Genomic DNA, 15,450 nt, shown 5'->3' with positions numbered 1-15,450 from the left:
GAATAATATATTTGCTTTAATTCGTTCCTTTTCCAATTTATTTTTCAAAATAAAAGAGGGGGGGAGGTAAGATAACTTGATTATTTACAATAGATTCATATAAAAACAAGTTGAGTCACCTCCCATCGGCACTATTTTCAACGGAGTCAAGTTGACTTCGGTTGAGTTGTTTCCATTTTCAGGCACACTGAGAGCGTAAAAGGGGTCCAGTTGCGTTAGACCTTTCTTCGGAGTGAATTTTTTCCCCACAACTGCGGGAATTGAGTCAGATAATTTGGTGCAATGATGTAAACAATTCATAGGCAATATAATAGGATAAAAATTCGATTCGGATAAGTCGTATGATTCATTTCTGACGCTTCCTGGATCAATTAGTACTTAAACCCCCACCTTCACACTGCGTAACGTATTTGATAGACGTCCCCTATAACCGGGCTCGTCTGATCTGCTCCATTTCCGGTTTAAAGCGTCTCCCTGTCCTCTCGCCGCACTTCGGATAATGCCACTTTCGTACGTCCTTATTTGGCAATTGACTATTTCGCTAGTTCCACTTCAACCCCACAAGCCTCCTCTTATCCAGGCGCTGAGGCTTATTGAAGGAGGCTTTTGATAGGCTGACGCGACCCGACTTCCGGTGCATGTACTTTTTCGAAGGATTGAAGTGGATCCAGCGAAATAGTCTACATATTACTATTTCTCCTGTAGGGCCTATGCGCAATGTAATGCAAACTTAATAAACGAGATTAGATTCCAGAAGCTCACACAAAAGTAGTTCTTGACGAAGTAAAGTTACGTGTCAAACACCTGGACCGGAAGTCACATAACAAAATTAAAGCTCAAGACGGCCATTAGGTACCTTCTTTCGGTAAAGGCTATATAAGCAAATCTTAGTATAACCCTCAGTGCACGCGTCGACGCTGGTTGCATGGGATATCAAAGAAAATGGACGACTTAACTTTGAATACGCTGAAACTTATTTGGGACTGGCTTTCGCTAAGGGTCGTCCATTTATTACGTTAAGTTCATTACATTAAATATGGGAGCTCATTTCAGATGTATACAAACACTACGCAAGAGTAACTAAAGCGATTACCTCAGAAATTTTCCGTGCCGGTAACGGTACGCTGTTAGAGGCCCTGGAACAGCGTAACATGGGGGGGGGGGAGGAGGGATCAAAAAGTGCTCGATATGCCGAATATATTTCATGGACAGCCCCTTACTTCCGGTCCAGGGACTTGTAACGCTAGCAGCATGTTGACGGACACCCAGTACGAAAGAAAAATTCTAGTCGTGGCCGAGTGAAGAACTAAAATGATCACGAAAGACAACTTTTTAGCACTTTTTATTCAAATATTTAAGACCCTTTGCTTGGCAGAAGTTCATTAGAATATTTTATGGTGAATTCAATACATTTTCAATGAACGCATACACTCTGACTGCCCTAAATGAGTCTTATGTGATTCTTCTCGTTCTTCACCTGGCTGGTCAAATGTGGTCAAATGTGACGAAGATTCACAGAAAATCAGAATAAACTAAATGTCAGGCTTACAACATGCTTATCTAAAAATTGTTGGACCCTCATACCTTATCTGGTGGCTGAAAATGATGTGAAGGGACACTGAGACGGTTTGTTGAGGTCCAATTCGGGCCTTTGAAATCGGGGCGATGAGACGTACACAGCAGAACCCCCTTACAACAGTCTTGAAGCACTCGCGTATGAAAGTACACAGAAACGTGTAAACTGAAGCACGGTCACGGTCTCCGGCGCACTAGACCTGACGTACCGCTGCCTCCTGGCTGGCTGGCGCTCCCCCACCCAACGGCCCACGCCTCCCCCCCCCCCCCCCCCCTATCCCATGCGGTGGTGGGGGTGCATGTGTTCGCTGGACCGTGTCTTGGCGTACCAGGCTCCGCGATAGCGCGCCTTCGGCAGGATTCTCTTCACCTACGCTACCCAAAAATTTTCGTCATCAGCGCTCTGAAATAGTATGATAACCAAGGTAGGTTTACGCCAGACCGCGTCTTGTCGTAACATGCGTTGCGATGTCTCGCGGCCTGTTCCTCCAATCCACGCCTGGCGTACCTGCCTTGGCCTGCGGCGCGGCGCATGCCTGCCTTCGGCAGGCATTGGCTTGTCCATCCCCGGTTACCAGACCCCCGTACATTCTAAATAGAGTTGTTTCATCTACAGATAACACGATCTTGACCCTTGTCACTTTTAAACTTGTCGAGGCTGGGGGGCGGACCCCCCTTTCTCCAAGACAGAAGTGATCTATCTGCAAAAAAACTCGATTTTTCGCCGTTTTTTAGGTGTTTTTCGGCTATAAAAACTGAACCAGTTGAGCTAGGATAGTGAAATTTCGCGTGTGCCGAGCCAAGAACACCTAATAAGCCTGCAAAATCTCAGCCAGATCGGCCGAGCCGTTTAGGAGGAGTAGTGTACACACACACACAGACAGACAGACGGACAGACAGACAGACAGACAAAAACTTTTCAACCGCACTGGAGTAACGGGCTTCGCTATCGCTCAGCCAATTAGACATAACATACACGGTAAGGTTTATGCCAGACCGCGTATTGTCGTAAACAGGCTTCGCTGATGTCTCGCGGCCTGTTTCTCCAATCCGCTCCTGGCGTACTACCTGGCCTGCGCCGCGAAGGCCTGCCTTTGGCAGGCATTGGGCTTTGTCCGTGGCGTTACTTGTTGCATGCTGGGGGGCTCCGACCCCCAGACCCCCCTTAAAGTCGATAGAGTTGCTTCATCTACAGGAAACACAATTTGACCCTTCGTAACTTTATTTACTTGTCGAGGCTGGGGGCTCCGCCCCCCAGACCCCCCTTCGTCTTCACGCCGAAGTGAATCTACCTAGAAAACTCGATTTTTCGCGTCGTTTGTTTTATGTGGTTTTTTTTCGGCTATAAAAAAACTTAACAGTTGAGCTAGGACAGTGAATTTCGCGTGTGGCGAGCCAAGAACATACCTAATAAGCCTGCAAAATCTCAGCCAGATCGGCAGAGCCGTTCAGGAGGAGTAGTGTACACACACACACAGACAGACAGAACAGACGGACAGACAGACCGACAGAAAACTTTCAACCGCACTGGCTTAACAGCCTTCGCTATCGCTCAGCCAATTAAACGTTTGTGCATGCATAACTATGCTAAAAATTCCAAAAAGAATTATTGCTCTGAAGCGAACCACCTCTGTTTTGAACCCTTCTAATAAGTCCTGCCGTACGAATGAGAATTGGGGGTTTCACGAGTTATTTTCAGCATATGTCATGTTACGTTTGTCGAACTTCAAAACGCATCTACTCATGCGTGACTGCCTCCTACAGCCATTCCTGTGCCCTTACCTCCTCTGCACCGCAAATTTTTTTGAATGAATATTTAAACCCTTCGTATGTACTACCCACTAAATGAACGGGCCGCGTCACGATTTAATGACTGCGCACTCGTATTCACGCTTTAAACCGTCAGCTAGGAACACTTTGAGTGTATGTAAAGGTTACAATTGTTGTAATTGGATTGTATGTTTATTTTCAGCATAAGTAGTTATAGTACAAATTTGTACACATCGCTGATGTCCACAGTAGTGAAATTAGCTTATTTCGCCGCATAAAAGAGACATATAGATTAAGAGAAATTCATAAATATATCCAGTTGCGACTAATCTACTACCTTCAAAACTCATCTACAGAATAGAATTCCATGTCCATCAGCCATGCTTCTCACTTTTTTTAGGAATCTTTTGTTCATTCATATTCCTTGAAATGTGTAAACGCAACGAGTCCGCAGACTTTCCAACCGACCCAGGGGGTATCTGCGAGCGGTCGTTACCAGAGGTGTTACAAGTCCGTGAGATTTTAATTGCCTGACATTTCAATAGAACATTTATCGCTTTTACCGGTGCTTCTATATGACAATACTCCTTTTCTCCATTTAAATGATGATAAAAATTTATCACTTTTGGGTTGGTTACTTGCGTTCATTTACTTGAGCAAAAAAATAATGTAACGTAGAGTCAGAAAGACGATAATACTGCAATTATTCTAGTTGTTCCCAGATGCTTGCACTGCATTTAAGGGCTTGTAATAACTCTGGCATCCTTTACGATTTCTTGGCATGACTCAAGAAATCGGAGGGCGTCTCACATCGAACTTCAACTCAAAGAAAAGTTACTATGAAATTTTTCGAGGTATGCAATGAATGAAAAGGAAGTTAAAAGTTACTGTACACTTTAAAAGCAAAAGATTTTACTGATAACGTTTGAAATTCGATGTCCTATTCACCCACACGGGATCAGAGAGGAAGGAGAGCAGCAAAACAGCGGCGCGCCACCTGTGAACCTTAAAAGAAGCAACATTAGTAATAGCAGTGAAGTTACGATTAAAATCAACAGGAGAGAGGGAACATATCTAATAATGACACTTCGTATTGTTTGATAATCAACTTTAAACAATCAGCAGAAATTTAATCAAAAATGGGAAGAAGTGAAAATAAAAAAGCCTCTGGCATATTGATTAGTTTTGATTCAAAGTTCTGTACTAATATTATGCAGAAGAAGGTAATTAACTATGTACACTGTAAGTTGGAAGTCCAAGATTAGGTGAACTTACACGAACCAAAAACACTTTCATTTAGCAATGATACATTAACATATTTTAAATCAAGGAGATGATAAGAATCAATTAAATCAATCGACCACCTGTACACTGCTTAAGTTAGTGAAATGCAGTCAAAAAAACATACTTCATTGAAAAAATTGTTCAATCACGAAAACAACATATATATTCACACACGGGAGAGGACTGGAGAGAGACGGAGAATGCAGAGAGGAACACGTTGAGGCCTTGGCGATGATACGACGTAAATCTTGCGTTGCGATGTTGTTGACGGTGCGCCAGGTGTCCATGATCCGAGACGTGCACCCGAAGGCCTGAACGTTCGGACATGACAACCTTAGGTCGAGCTGGATGACACAAGTTAAAGACGCGAAAGGTTTTAAGACTGAGACGTGCACCCGAAGGCCTATACGTTCGGTCAACCTCAAATCGAGCTGAAAAGCAAGACCCTGGATTCCTTTGACTCGCGGGAGGTGTAGAGACCGAGACGTGCACCCGAAGGCCTAAACGTCCGGTCAACCTCAAATCGAGCTGAAAAAAAGACCCTTTGATTCGCGGGAGGTGTAGAGACTGAGACGTGCACCCGAAGGCCTAAACGTCCAGTCAACCTCAAATCGGGCTGAAAAGCAAGAGATGGCGCATATTTTGACGGTTTCCGCGGCGATTTGATCGGATTGTGTTCTGCGGTCAGCGGTATACTGAATTGAGAACGGTTTGTGAGACTGTGTATGCTCTATGTCAAATGTCAGACCAGTTCGATAAAAGAATGCAACTTCAAACGGCGAGTGGACTTGCCACCAAGCATCGACATAAACTCTCATATCTATGTCAATACTTGGTCCAAGTCTCCACCAAACGCCTTAAAGTATAGCACTATTGTATGGACCTTTTCTGGCATTTAACATGGAGAGCATGACAGTATCAAGCAAGATCGACGGCGTGAGTCGCGACGAGGCCCTATCGACGGGATACTGTGTGAATATTTAGGTTGGCACTTGATGACAATTTCATGGCTTCTTTCCCTCACAAGAATGTCATCAAAACATGAGATGACAAAGTTGACACGCCCACGCAATAAGTATGGGAGCTTAGATGAAAAAGTCATCAATTTGTGAAGAAATTTTTATTAATTTAAAGTGATAAAACACGCTTATTCCAGGAACTTGACGTCACGTTGAAACGAATATGACAAAATGTCACGTTCCTTTGAGCATTGTGTTACATTCATTTCAGCGTGATGCCACGTTCCTGAATTAAGTGTCAACCACGATTTTGTCATCAAGTGACAACTAATTATTTAGTGTAAGCGCTTTATGAGGCTGCACACTCTATGTCAAATGTCCGTTCCGACCCATCATATGACCGCAACTCCAGTGAGCCAGCGGACCTGCCGTCACGTATCAACACAAACTCTCGTATCCATGTAAACACGTGACGTCAGTATTCGCCAAACGCGCAAAACGTTGCACCACCTGATGGATCTTTACTGGCATAGGGCATGGAGAGTGTAACAGCAGCGTAGGATCGACTGGTCGGTAAATGCAAGACGGATCAGAGCAAACGTGCCTCACTGCGGCTGGAAGTGCATGACGCTGTCGTAGTGGTTCCACAGCGGCGCGTCGTCTTCTTCTCCAGCAGGAGCCAGGCGGTAGACCACGGCGATGTCGCGCGTGGCGTTGCCGCCAGGCGGGGAGAACACCAATTGTTGGAACCCACCTTCGGAGTGCATGGTCACGTTGACTTGCTCCATCTCTGCGACGGCCCGCATGGTCTCGCTGCCGCCCCACCTCCTGGCCATCCTCGTCGTACTGCGGGTAGCGGTGAAGAAGGCCGTTCACAGTGGTGCGTAGGATTTCGATCCAGTTGGCTGCCTCAGGCCCCACAAGCTGGGCCCTGATGTGCTGGACCACGCGTTGACGGAGCGCAGCTATCTGTGCGTCGTGGGCGGGGCCGTACTGGATGGAGCCGTTAAGCTGGTGCAGCAGGGAGTTGAAGAGGCAGTGGCCGTCACCGCCAATCCGGGCCGCAGTCACGGTGCCTCCATGCACCTGCACGCCGACGTCCACAGGTAGAGCTGGGGGGCGACGGGAAGGCTGTCCACGGGCACCTCTGCCGGCCCTGCCCCGCGGAGCACCGCGGCCACGCTTGGAGGGGCCACTGTCCGGAGGCTGCGACGATGGTCTGCGGCCGCCGCGGCCGCGAGCGGGAGGTGGGGGTGGAGGCAGTGGACGGGGCGGTGGTGACGGCGTCCCCTGAGGAGGCAGAGCACTGCCTTGATCCATGGCGTCGATGAGACGCTGAGTAGCGCGGGCCAGCCTCTCAATGCGCGCGATGACGTCGGCCTTCTTCTGCACACTGGGCCTCTTCTGCAGTTTGTCAAGCCTGTCTTGCACGAACGCGTTCTCGATGAGGAGGCCGCTCCACTCTCTGCACCTGGACAGCGCCACGTAGGCGAGGCCCGCAGAGAACTCTTGGTTGCCGATGTCGACCACGACGCGGTCCACGCTGAGTCCCTGTGCGGCGTGCACGGTGCAGCCCCACGCCAAGTTCAAGGGAAACTGTTCACGGGTACACATGGTCTGGCCTTCCTTCCAGGACCGCATGATGGTGCAGATGGGGACGGAGCCGTCTGCCGCTAGGGCTGGCCCCGAGTAGCGGTCGAACTTCACCATGATGACAGCAGGAGCCACGTCTGGAGGCCTGGAGCCCTCGGAGTACACAATACCAGCAACAGTCCCTGAAGCGCCGTTCACAAGTCCAGCTCGGGTCCACAGGTTGGCCCTCAGCATCACTCGGGAGCCAACACTCAAGTGCAAGGTGGCGCTAAGTCCTCCTGCGGTCGCGGTGGGAGCAGCCGCCGCAGTGGCGTTGTTGTGCCTGGCCGGGATGCGGGCCACGGGGCGGCCAAGGCGCTCCAGCCTGCTGACGTTGTACGCCGCCGCGCCCTTGTTGATGGGGAAGATGTGCAGGGCGTCGCGGAAGAGGCGCTGCTCGGCTGGCGGCACGCGGTGGGAGAAGCGCTGGCGGTAGCGCTCGAAGGCTTCGGCCGAGCACTTGCCCAAACCCAACTCGTCCAGCGCAGCGCGGAAGGAAGGGTCGGACTGGCGCTGGGACTCCCGTAGCACGACGGCGTGCCGGAAGTCTTGGAATGCCCTCCGGCCGTTCAGTTCCATGGCGGTGGAGCCGGTGTTGGAGAAGATGGGCTTCATGCGGACGGGGGGCAGCTGGGCCAGGTCGCCGATGAGGTACACGTAGAGCCCACCGAACGTTTCGCTGCTGCCTGGCTTGCCTTCGGCGCAGCGGCGCTCCATCATGCCCAAGATGGGCAAGCCGATCATGGAGTACTCGTCCACAATGAGGAAGCGGACCGGCTCCATGGATTCCTGGAACATCTTGGCACGTTCACCGGTGAGGGGCGCGAATGCGGACATGGGGACGGTGAGCAGCAGCGCGCTGTGGATGGTTTCGCCGTCGATATTGTCGGCCGCCGCCCCAGTCGGCGCCACCAGGAGGAAGCTGCGGGGGCCGAAGGCAGCCACGATGCGGGACTTCATGACGGCGATGACGGTGGACTTGCCGCAGCCAGCCTTGCCCTGCACGATGACTCGCATTGGCGGCGGCGGGCCACCGGCTCCTTGCGCGGCGGCGATCTGGCGGTCCAGGATGCGGATCACGGCGGACTGCTCCACAGTCAGCTGGACGTCGGGGGCCACGGCGGTTTCGGCTTCAAACTCATGATGGTCTTTACTCAGTTCCACGGCGTGCATCAACTGACCGACGTCCCCGTAGGTGGCAGCGTCCGCAGCCCAGTCGTGCGCCAAGTCCATCTCTCTTCGGCCAATCTCGATGCGCTGCACGTCCTGGTTTGGGTGCTGCCGGGCGATCACCATCCACTCCTCGTCGGGTTCAGCCTCGGGGAAGTCCAGGTCCTCGAGCTCGTCGTCCTCGTTGACCTGCGGCGCGGGCTGGCCCCCACGCGGGACGATGTCATGCTGCGCGTAGACCTCGTGCCAGTTGGCGTGCTCTCCGAGCACAGCGTCCTCGTCACGCCACGGCACGTGAAGCAGCACTTGCTGGCGGTAGAAGCCCTCGTCGCGGATCTCGTTGCCCGTGAGTCGGAGACGGGGGAAGACGCAGACGACGGCGACCTTCCTTCTTCTGTACCACCTAGAACAGCAAAACCAGATAAAACCTCACGATTCAACACATCACTTAAAGGCCGCTCCCCTGCTTTACTGTAAAGACAGAGTTTGGTAAGAATCCTTCCTTTGGTAAGTTGGTTTCAAGGTGAGACTATTTTGCAAAAATGAAATCTAGTTTCTGGATCAATATTCTTACATGTTACTTGTAAATGTTAATTTTTCACTTCTTCGATTTATTCTTTGGAGATTGCGGCTTTAACAGATTGAAAGGTTTGATTAAGTATCATTGACAAGTTGCCCAAGCCATAAAATACAGATGGAAAGATTCGTCGACAGTAAAACTTAATGGTAAAAAGAACTATTACTTGGCAACGCAACCAAGTAAAATGTAACCAAATTTGTCTAATAAAAGCAAGAGTAAATCACTGTGAATTTCGGTGTGCAAATCCAATGACTTTCAGTCAAATTTCGATTCATTTCAGCCACATTTCGGTCAATTTTAGACGGAATTCGTAGAATTTTAGACGAAATTCAATGAAGTACAGAAGAAATTAGACGAATTTCATACGAAATTTGATGAATTTCAGACGAAATTTGATGAATTTCAGACGAAAGTTGATGAATTTTGATAGAATTTTGATGAATGTTACTTAACTTTCGTAAATTTTAAAAGTTTGATGAAATCTGGTGTACAAATTTGACTGGAGTTATTTACTCTAGAATAAAAGTCTAAAAAGTCGCGCTAAGTGTTCATGTTCAATTTGGTACGTGGTATTGCATGATTTTATACCTGGATAAAGTTTTGCATTAAATTTTGCTCAAATTCGCATCAATTTGTGCACATTTCCGCAGAATATTATATGCTAATACACGTATACAAAAAAAATTGCAAGATATACGCACAAAATTTTACACTTACGCTTAGTGTGCTTGGAAAGCCGTAAATTAAAGACTGTTAACGGGGTCATTCGTATTCTATTTAATAAAGCACGCGTAATTTGAGAGATCCGTTCAAGGATGAAAAAGTTTCAGTATCAGTTTTGTCTAAGTTTCGAATTAAGTTAAAACGAGAGCGAGGCAAAACGTGGTATTTAACACAAGCGACAATCGGTGTAAAGACGAGTAAAAAAATGGCAACTTACCTCCGTGTTTGCCTGTTGAACTGGAACTCCCGGGCAAACTCCCACAGCGTAATGTTCTCGAGGTTGGCTGGTCTCTTCGGATACTTGTCCAGAATAGAGCCCCGAGGGAGTTCCTCTTCTAGGACAAGTTCGCCATCTTGGTCGTAGTCTGCATCCTCGTTGGGGCTGTCGGGATCGTCGGCTTCAACATCGTCGGCCACATCTTCATTTTGAGCGCTGTGTCCGACCGGAACCCAATTCCTGTCTGTAAAGACGATCTTGACGAAGGCCCTGCTGGAGCGGAACAATTTCTGAGAAGTGGCCAAGTGAAGAATTTCCTGCGAAGAGTAGTCACGCTCACTGACGGACTGGATGCAGCGGCGTTGGATGGCTTTCTTGGCGCTGTCCTCTTCCTGAAGTCCAGACAGAGCGTCCTCGAAAAGCTCCTGCATAGTTTTCGACTTGTTCTCGGGCTTGGCGGTGTACTTGGCCAGGTAGTTGACGCAGCCATCGTGCGAGGTGACCGGCTTGGCGTCCATGTTCGCTCTCCAAGCCTCGATGACTGCAATGATGAAGCCGTTGATAAGTTCGTCATTCCGCCGCCCGATGAACTTAGCCTCTCCTTTGTCGTCGAAGACGATGGAATTCTCTTCGGCCAACTCAAACGGGAACTTGAAGCGGCACACAATAGCGCCAGTCTTGTCCTTCCGCAGGCAGTAGTTGGCAGTGCACTTGTGGCGTTGAACGCGGTTGAGAAGCTCCCCCAAGGCCCGCTCCCGGTCCTCGGCGGGAATGTCGCCAAGGCGGATGCGGCAAGGGTGCTGCACCGCGGGCGGAAGCCCCTGGCCGAAGTTGAAGCAGCTCACGATGTTGGAGAAGTACTCCACAGCGGCGGCGAGCTCCTCAGGGGTCATGTCCTTGACGCGCATCATGTCTGGGGCCCCTCGAAGCCAGATGAGGCAATGTACGTGCGGACTTCCGCGAAATTGCCACTCGTAACGGAACCAGATGTCAGTAACAGGGTACATCAACTTCAGGATCTTGATGAGGAAGAGTTCCGCCCTCTTCATGAAGAACATGCTGGGCACGAATGGCCGATTCGCGATGAAGTTTCGGCGGTGTTCTTCGGTGAGCTCTTCAAGTAGAACGCGTTCTTCCACTGAAAGCCCCTCGCAGGCCAGGAAGAGGCGAAACAGGTCAGGCCAGTGGAAGTCGGCGGCACTCAAAGTCAAGAAGAGCGTGGGCAAACCGATCTGGTCAATCATGTCCAACAGCTCACTGAGGCGCGCACCCCAGTACTGCCGAGTGGCCGGCAGCTTGGTGCCGTAGAACATGATGTTCTTGGCGAGCACGGCGCACTCCCGCACCATTTCCCGCAGCTGGCGCACGGTCTTCCCTTGCAGGTGCTCGTTGCGGCGGACGTAGAGGTTCCCCGCGCGGAGAGCGTCGTGGCGCATGACGGTGTTGAAGGCGAAGAAGCGGAACCGCGCGTCGTCCGCGAATCGCCCCGAGCGGTGCTGCAGCAAGTGCGAGAAGTACTGCCGTGCTGAGATGCCGTGCGACCGGGCCTCGTAGAGGTCCGCTCTGCCGAACGGGAAGAGCTTGGGGAAGGCCATGACGACGTACCCCGCCGTCGCCTCGCTGACCGGGTCGGTGCCGCGAGTGGGGTAGTTGAGTACGGCGTGCACCTGGTCTTCTTGGCGGTGCGGCTGAAGCATCGGCACTCCAGACACGGCGATGTCGTCCACGTCGACGTGGTCCACGCTGGACTCATCATGCGGGTCGTCAGGGTCGTCGGGGTCCTCTTCCTGGGCGGCGTAGCCCTGCACGACTTGGTAGGCGTCGCCGTCCTCCGGGAGAAGGGCCAGGTTGCCCTCGCTGACCTCGACGTTGGCGTAGTACGGGTTGTTGTCGCGCAGCCACAGCAGAGCCTGCCGCACCACGCCGGCGCGCACTCGGAAGTCCACGTGGCCGTCGGCCCTCTGCTGGCGCACGGCGATGATGGAGGAGAGGTCCTGAATGCGGTGGGGAAGTGCGCGCGCCAAGTCGTTGACTTCCTGGGGGAAGTTGATGACGTTTCCTCGGTATCCGAACTGGTGGCCTCGGATCTTGTAGACGGACACGACGGGGTGGATTCGCGCGATGAGTTGGGCCTCCACGAAGGAGAGCCGCTCGAGCTCCGGGGGCACCACACCGGGGTCCATGAAGTCCTGCGAGAACTTGGCGCATGTTCGCCTGGGGCAAGGCTTGTTCACGAACTCCATCCTCCTCACGTTGCAGCTGTCGCAGTAGTCCCAGTGTAGGCCCTGCATGGCGTGCTCGAAGACTTGCCAAGGAGGCAGTGCCTCCGGTCGAGCGCCACGCACCCTGGGCTCCGCAGGATCGGAGTTGACGTTGACAACGCGGGAACGAAGGTGACGGACATTGTCGAGGTCGAGCCGCGCCTGGCGTTGTTCTGCTGACTCTTCAGAACGTGCTGCGCGGTGCCTCTCAACGTCTGACTGGCGACGAGCCTCTCTCGCTTCTTCTTCTTCTGCAGCTCTTCTCGCTGCTGCTCGAACAGCATCGGCGACGCGGCGAGCCTCTCTCGCTTCTCTTCTTCTGCAACTCTTCTCGCTGCTGTTCGAGCAGCATCGCCGATGCGACGAGCCTCTCTCGCTTCCTCTTCTTCTGCAACTCTTCTCGCTGCTGCTCGAGCAGCATCGCCGATGCGACGAGCCTCTCTCGCTTCCTCTTCTCCTGCAACTCTTCTCGCTGCTGCTCTCGAGCAGCATCGGCGATGTGACGAGCCTCTCTTGCTTCCTCTTCTTCTGCAGCTCTTCTCGCTGCTGCTCGAGCAGCATCGGCGATGTGACGAGCCTCTCTTGCTTCCTCTTCTTCTGCAGCTCTTCTCGCTGCTGCTCGAGCAGCATCGCCGATGCGACGAGCCTCTCTCGCTGCTTCTCGTTCTGCAGCTCTTCTTGCGGCTGCTCGAGTAGAATCGGCGGCACGGCGAGCCTCTCTCTCTGCGCCCTCCTCTGCAGCTCGTCGGGCGGCTTCCCGTGCAGCATTCACGGCGCGGCGAGCCTCTCTCTCTTCAGGTCTCTCCGCAGCTCTTCTTGCAGCTTCCCTCGAAGCGTTGGCAAGGCGACGAGCCTTGCCCTTGTCCTCAGGCTCCGCAGCCCTGGCAGCAGCTGTCTGTGCAGCATTCTGGGCGCGGCGCGCAGCGTCACTCTTCTTTCCCTTTCGCGGCATATTGAGAACTTACCTAGAACAAATACATAACAGCAAGTAAAGTATTTATTATCCTGTTCACTTCATAGACAGAACAGATTGAGGCCTAAAGTTTTTTTAAAACGGATAAATATCCGAATGATTATGGACATGCATGTTAGCAAAGTGGTAACGAGACGTTAGTTTCTCAACTGCATAATTGTTTTCACAAAGTGCGACGTTGACGCTCAGAAAAAACTCTTCGGCTTTCATGACGAAAGAAAAGAGTTTAAAATACATGGAAAGGACATGAACCGTCCTTGGATCAAAACACAAAGTAACACATGCACTCTCATCTTCGTATGACTTTTCCTCTCATGTTAAGTACTTTAAACGAAGTTAAATGTACTATTTTCTTTTTGGCTATACACAGTTTTGACGGTTTTAAGAATAAAATTGTAAATGTGACACATATAAACGTATATATACAATGTCAAATAATAAGGTTTAAATCCTCTATAAAATTAACAATGTTCTTGTGAAGCTCAAGAGAAAAAAAGTACATCTAACGTCTCATTAAAATACTTTAAAAGGGGAGAAAAATCAAAGGAACAAATTGTCACTTCGAGGCTGAAACAGCAGAAAGTCGATGTTTGCAATAAGATGTTAATCTAAACGCTGCGTGATATACGAGTCAAAGAACGCACTCTCATTCTAGGAACATGACATCACGTTGAAACGAACGTGACGAAATTTCACGTTCGTTTGAATGTGAACAAGCTGATTTTCGGCCGATTCAGCAACGGATGTGACACAATGCCCAAAGGAACGTGACTTTCTGGCACGTTAGTTTCAACGTGATGTCACGTTCGGGTTGAGAGTACGGGCGGATTGAGTGTCGAAAAGAGATGTATGATCTTTGAATAGAGTAAAAAAGATAGTGCGCTTAGATAGCACTGAAAAAAGTTTTCGTAACTTAACGACATTTTTCGCTACAAATACTTCGTTAATCTTACGAATAGCCCGGAAGGCTCAATATACGAATTGTTCGTGAATATAATAAAATAATCAACATCAGCTCAAAAGCAGCTACACTCAACAAGTTTTTCGTAAAATAACGATTAATTGTCGGAACATTCATCCTAAAATTACGAATGTGTACACTCTGCAAACGCAAACTTTAAAATGTATGCCTCGACGCAATCTGTATACAGTTTCTAACTGTGTGTCCAGGACCCATTAGACCAGCTCTTATTTTGCGGAAGTGAGAATTCCGCTGGGTTCCCCGACTCAAAATGACCGAAATGGTGAGAAAATTCTTAATTTGAAAGCCCAAGGTCGTCAGACTTACCAAAGCCGTGCCCCAAAACCCTATATAAAGGCAAAAAGCCAATTTTTTTTTTTTTCGGACTTTTACCAAACTAAGTTTGACTCTAGGGTAAACAGGTCATAATACGACCCTTGGGGCGAAAATGTCGTCCGTTTTGCGATATCTCGACTCCTTTATGCCCAAACGGCCTCCCCAACCGCGAGCATAAAAAAGACGCCGCGCGGGCGGTTGGGGAGGCCGCTTGGGCATGAAGGAGTCGAGATATCGCAAAACGGACGAAATTTTCGCCCAACGGGTCGTATTATGGCCTGTTTACCCTAGCGTTAAACTTAGTTTAGTGAAAATCCGAAAAAAAAATCTGGCTTTTTGCCTTTTAAAAGGGTCTTGGGGCACGGCTTTGGTAAGTCTCACGACCTTGGGCTTTCAAATTAAGAGTTTTCTCACCATTTCGGTCATTTTGAGTCAGGGAACCCAGCGGAATTCTCACTTTCGCAAAATAAGAGCTGGTCTAAGGACCCATGCAGTGTCGCTGTTCCCAAGTGTGTGCCTGGCTAGCACACTGCTCTACAAACTGTACACACTTCAGTTTGTAGAGTGTTTAAAACAGTGTGCCTGCCGGCACACACTTTGGAACAGTGTTCCTGTACACTGTCAGAAATTTCCGAAAAAAAAAAAATTGGAAAAATCATGGTTTTTCCGAAACTTCTGCATGGAGCTCACCATAAAGGCAAGCTCTGGGCTTTCTCCGTAAAGTTTCGGAATTTTGAACAGAAATGCATGCTTCACTATCAGGAAATCACGAAAACAATATTTGTAACCGGTTACAAATGAGGGAAAGGTGAACCCTTTCTTGTTTAGCTCAGTTTTCATAATATTAAGGGAAACCGCCAGGATATAGGTCAAATGAGCTCGACGGAGATTCTCCCTTCTTTGGCCATTTTAGACTAAAGAATGCTTCGGCAAAGCCCTCTTTAACATATCTGAGAAAAGACATGCATTTTACCTCCCATCAGGACCCAAGTAATGCTCCGAAGAAGAA

At 49.9% G+C, this 15,450-nt stretch overlaps 1 protein-coding gene across 1 annotated transcript; it reads right to left on the bottom strand.

Annotated features, from left to right (window-relative positions):
• Positions 1 to 178: 178 nt before the first annotated feature.
• Positions 179 to 12,426, bottom strand: LOC117640409. Its single transcript, XM_034376909.1, has 3 exons — positions 9,911 to 12,426; positions 6,343 to 8,793; positions 179 to 251 (listed from the first exon to the last, which is right to left on the bottom strand). Exons 1-3 carry the CDS (start codon positions 12,199 to 12,201, stop codon positions 179 to 181), a joined length of 4,815 nt encoding a protein of 1,604 aa, XP_034232800.1. The 5' UTR covers positions 12,202 to 12,426.
• Positions 12,427 to 15,450: the final 3,024 nt, after the last annotated feature.

Source organism: Thrips palmi, unplaced genomic scaffold (assembly GCF_012932325.1).
Source record: "Thrips palmi isolate BJ-2018 unplaced genomic scaffold, TpBJ-2018v1 HiC_scaffold_12, whole genome shotgun sequence".
Lineage (NCBI taxonomy): Eukaryota > Metazoa > Arthropoda > Insecta > Thysanoptera > Thripidae > Thrips > Thrips palmi.
This window is presented reverse-complemented; position numbering and strand designations above follow the sequence as displayed.

Coding starts and splice junctions, on each gene's coding strand:
- LOC117640409 (XM_034376909.1), bottom strand. CDS start 12,201: ATGCAGGGCCTACACTGGGACTACTGCGACAGCTGCAACGTGAGGAGG. Junction 8,794..9,910: donor TTCAACAGGCAAACACGGAG/GTAAGTTGCCAT, acceptor TTGCTGTTCTAG/GTGGTACAGAAGAAGGAAGG. Junction 252..6,342: donor CGTGACCATGCACTCCGAAG/GTGGGTTCCAAC, acceptor CAATTCCCGCAG/TTGTGGGGAAAAAATTCACT.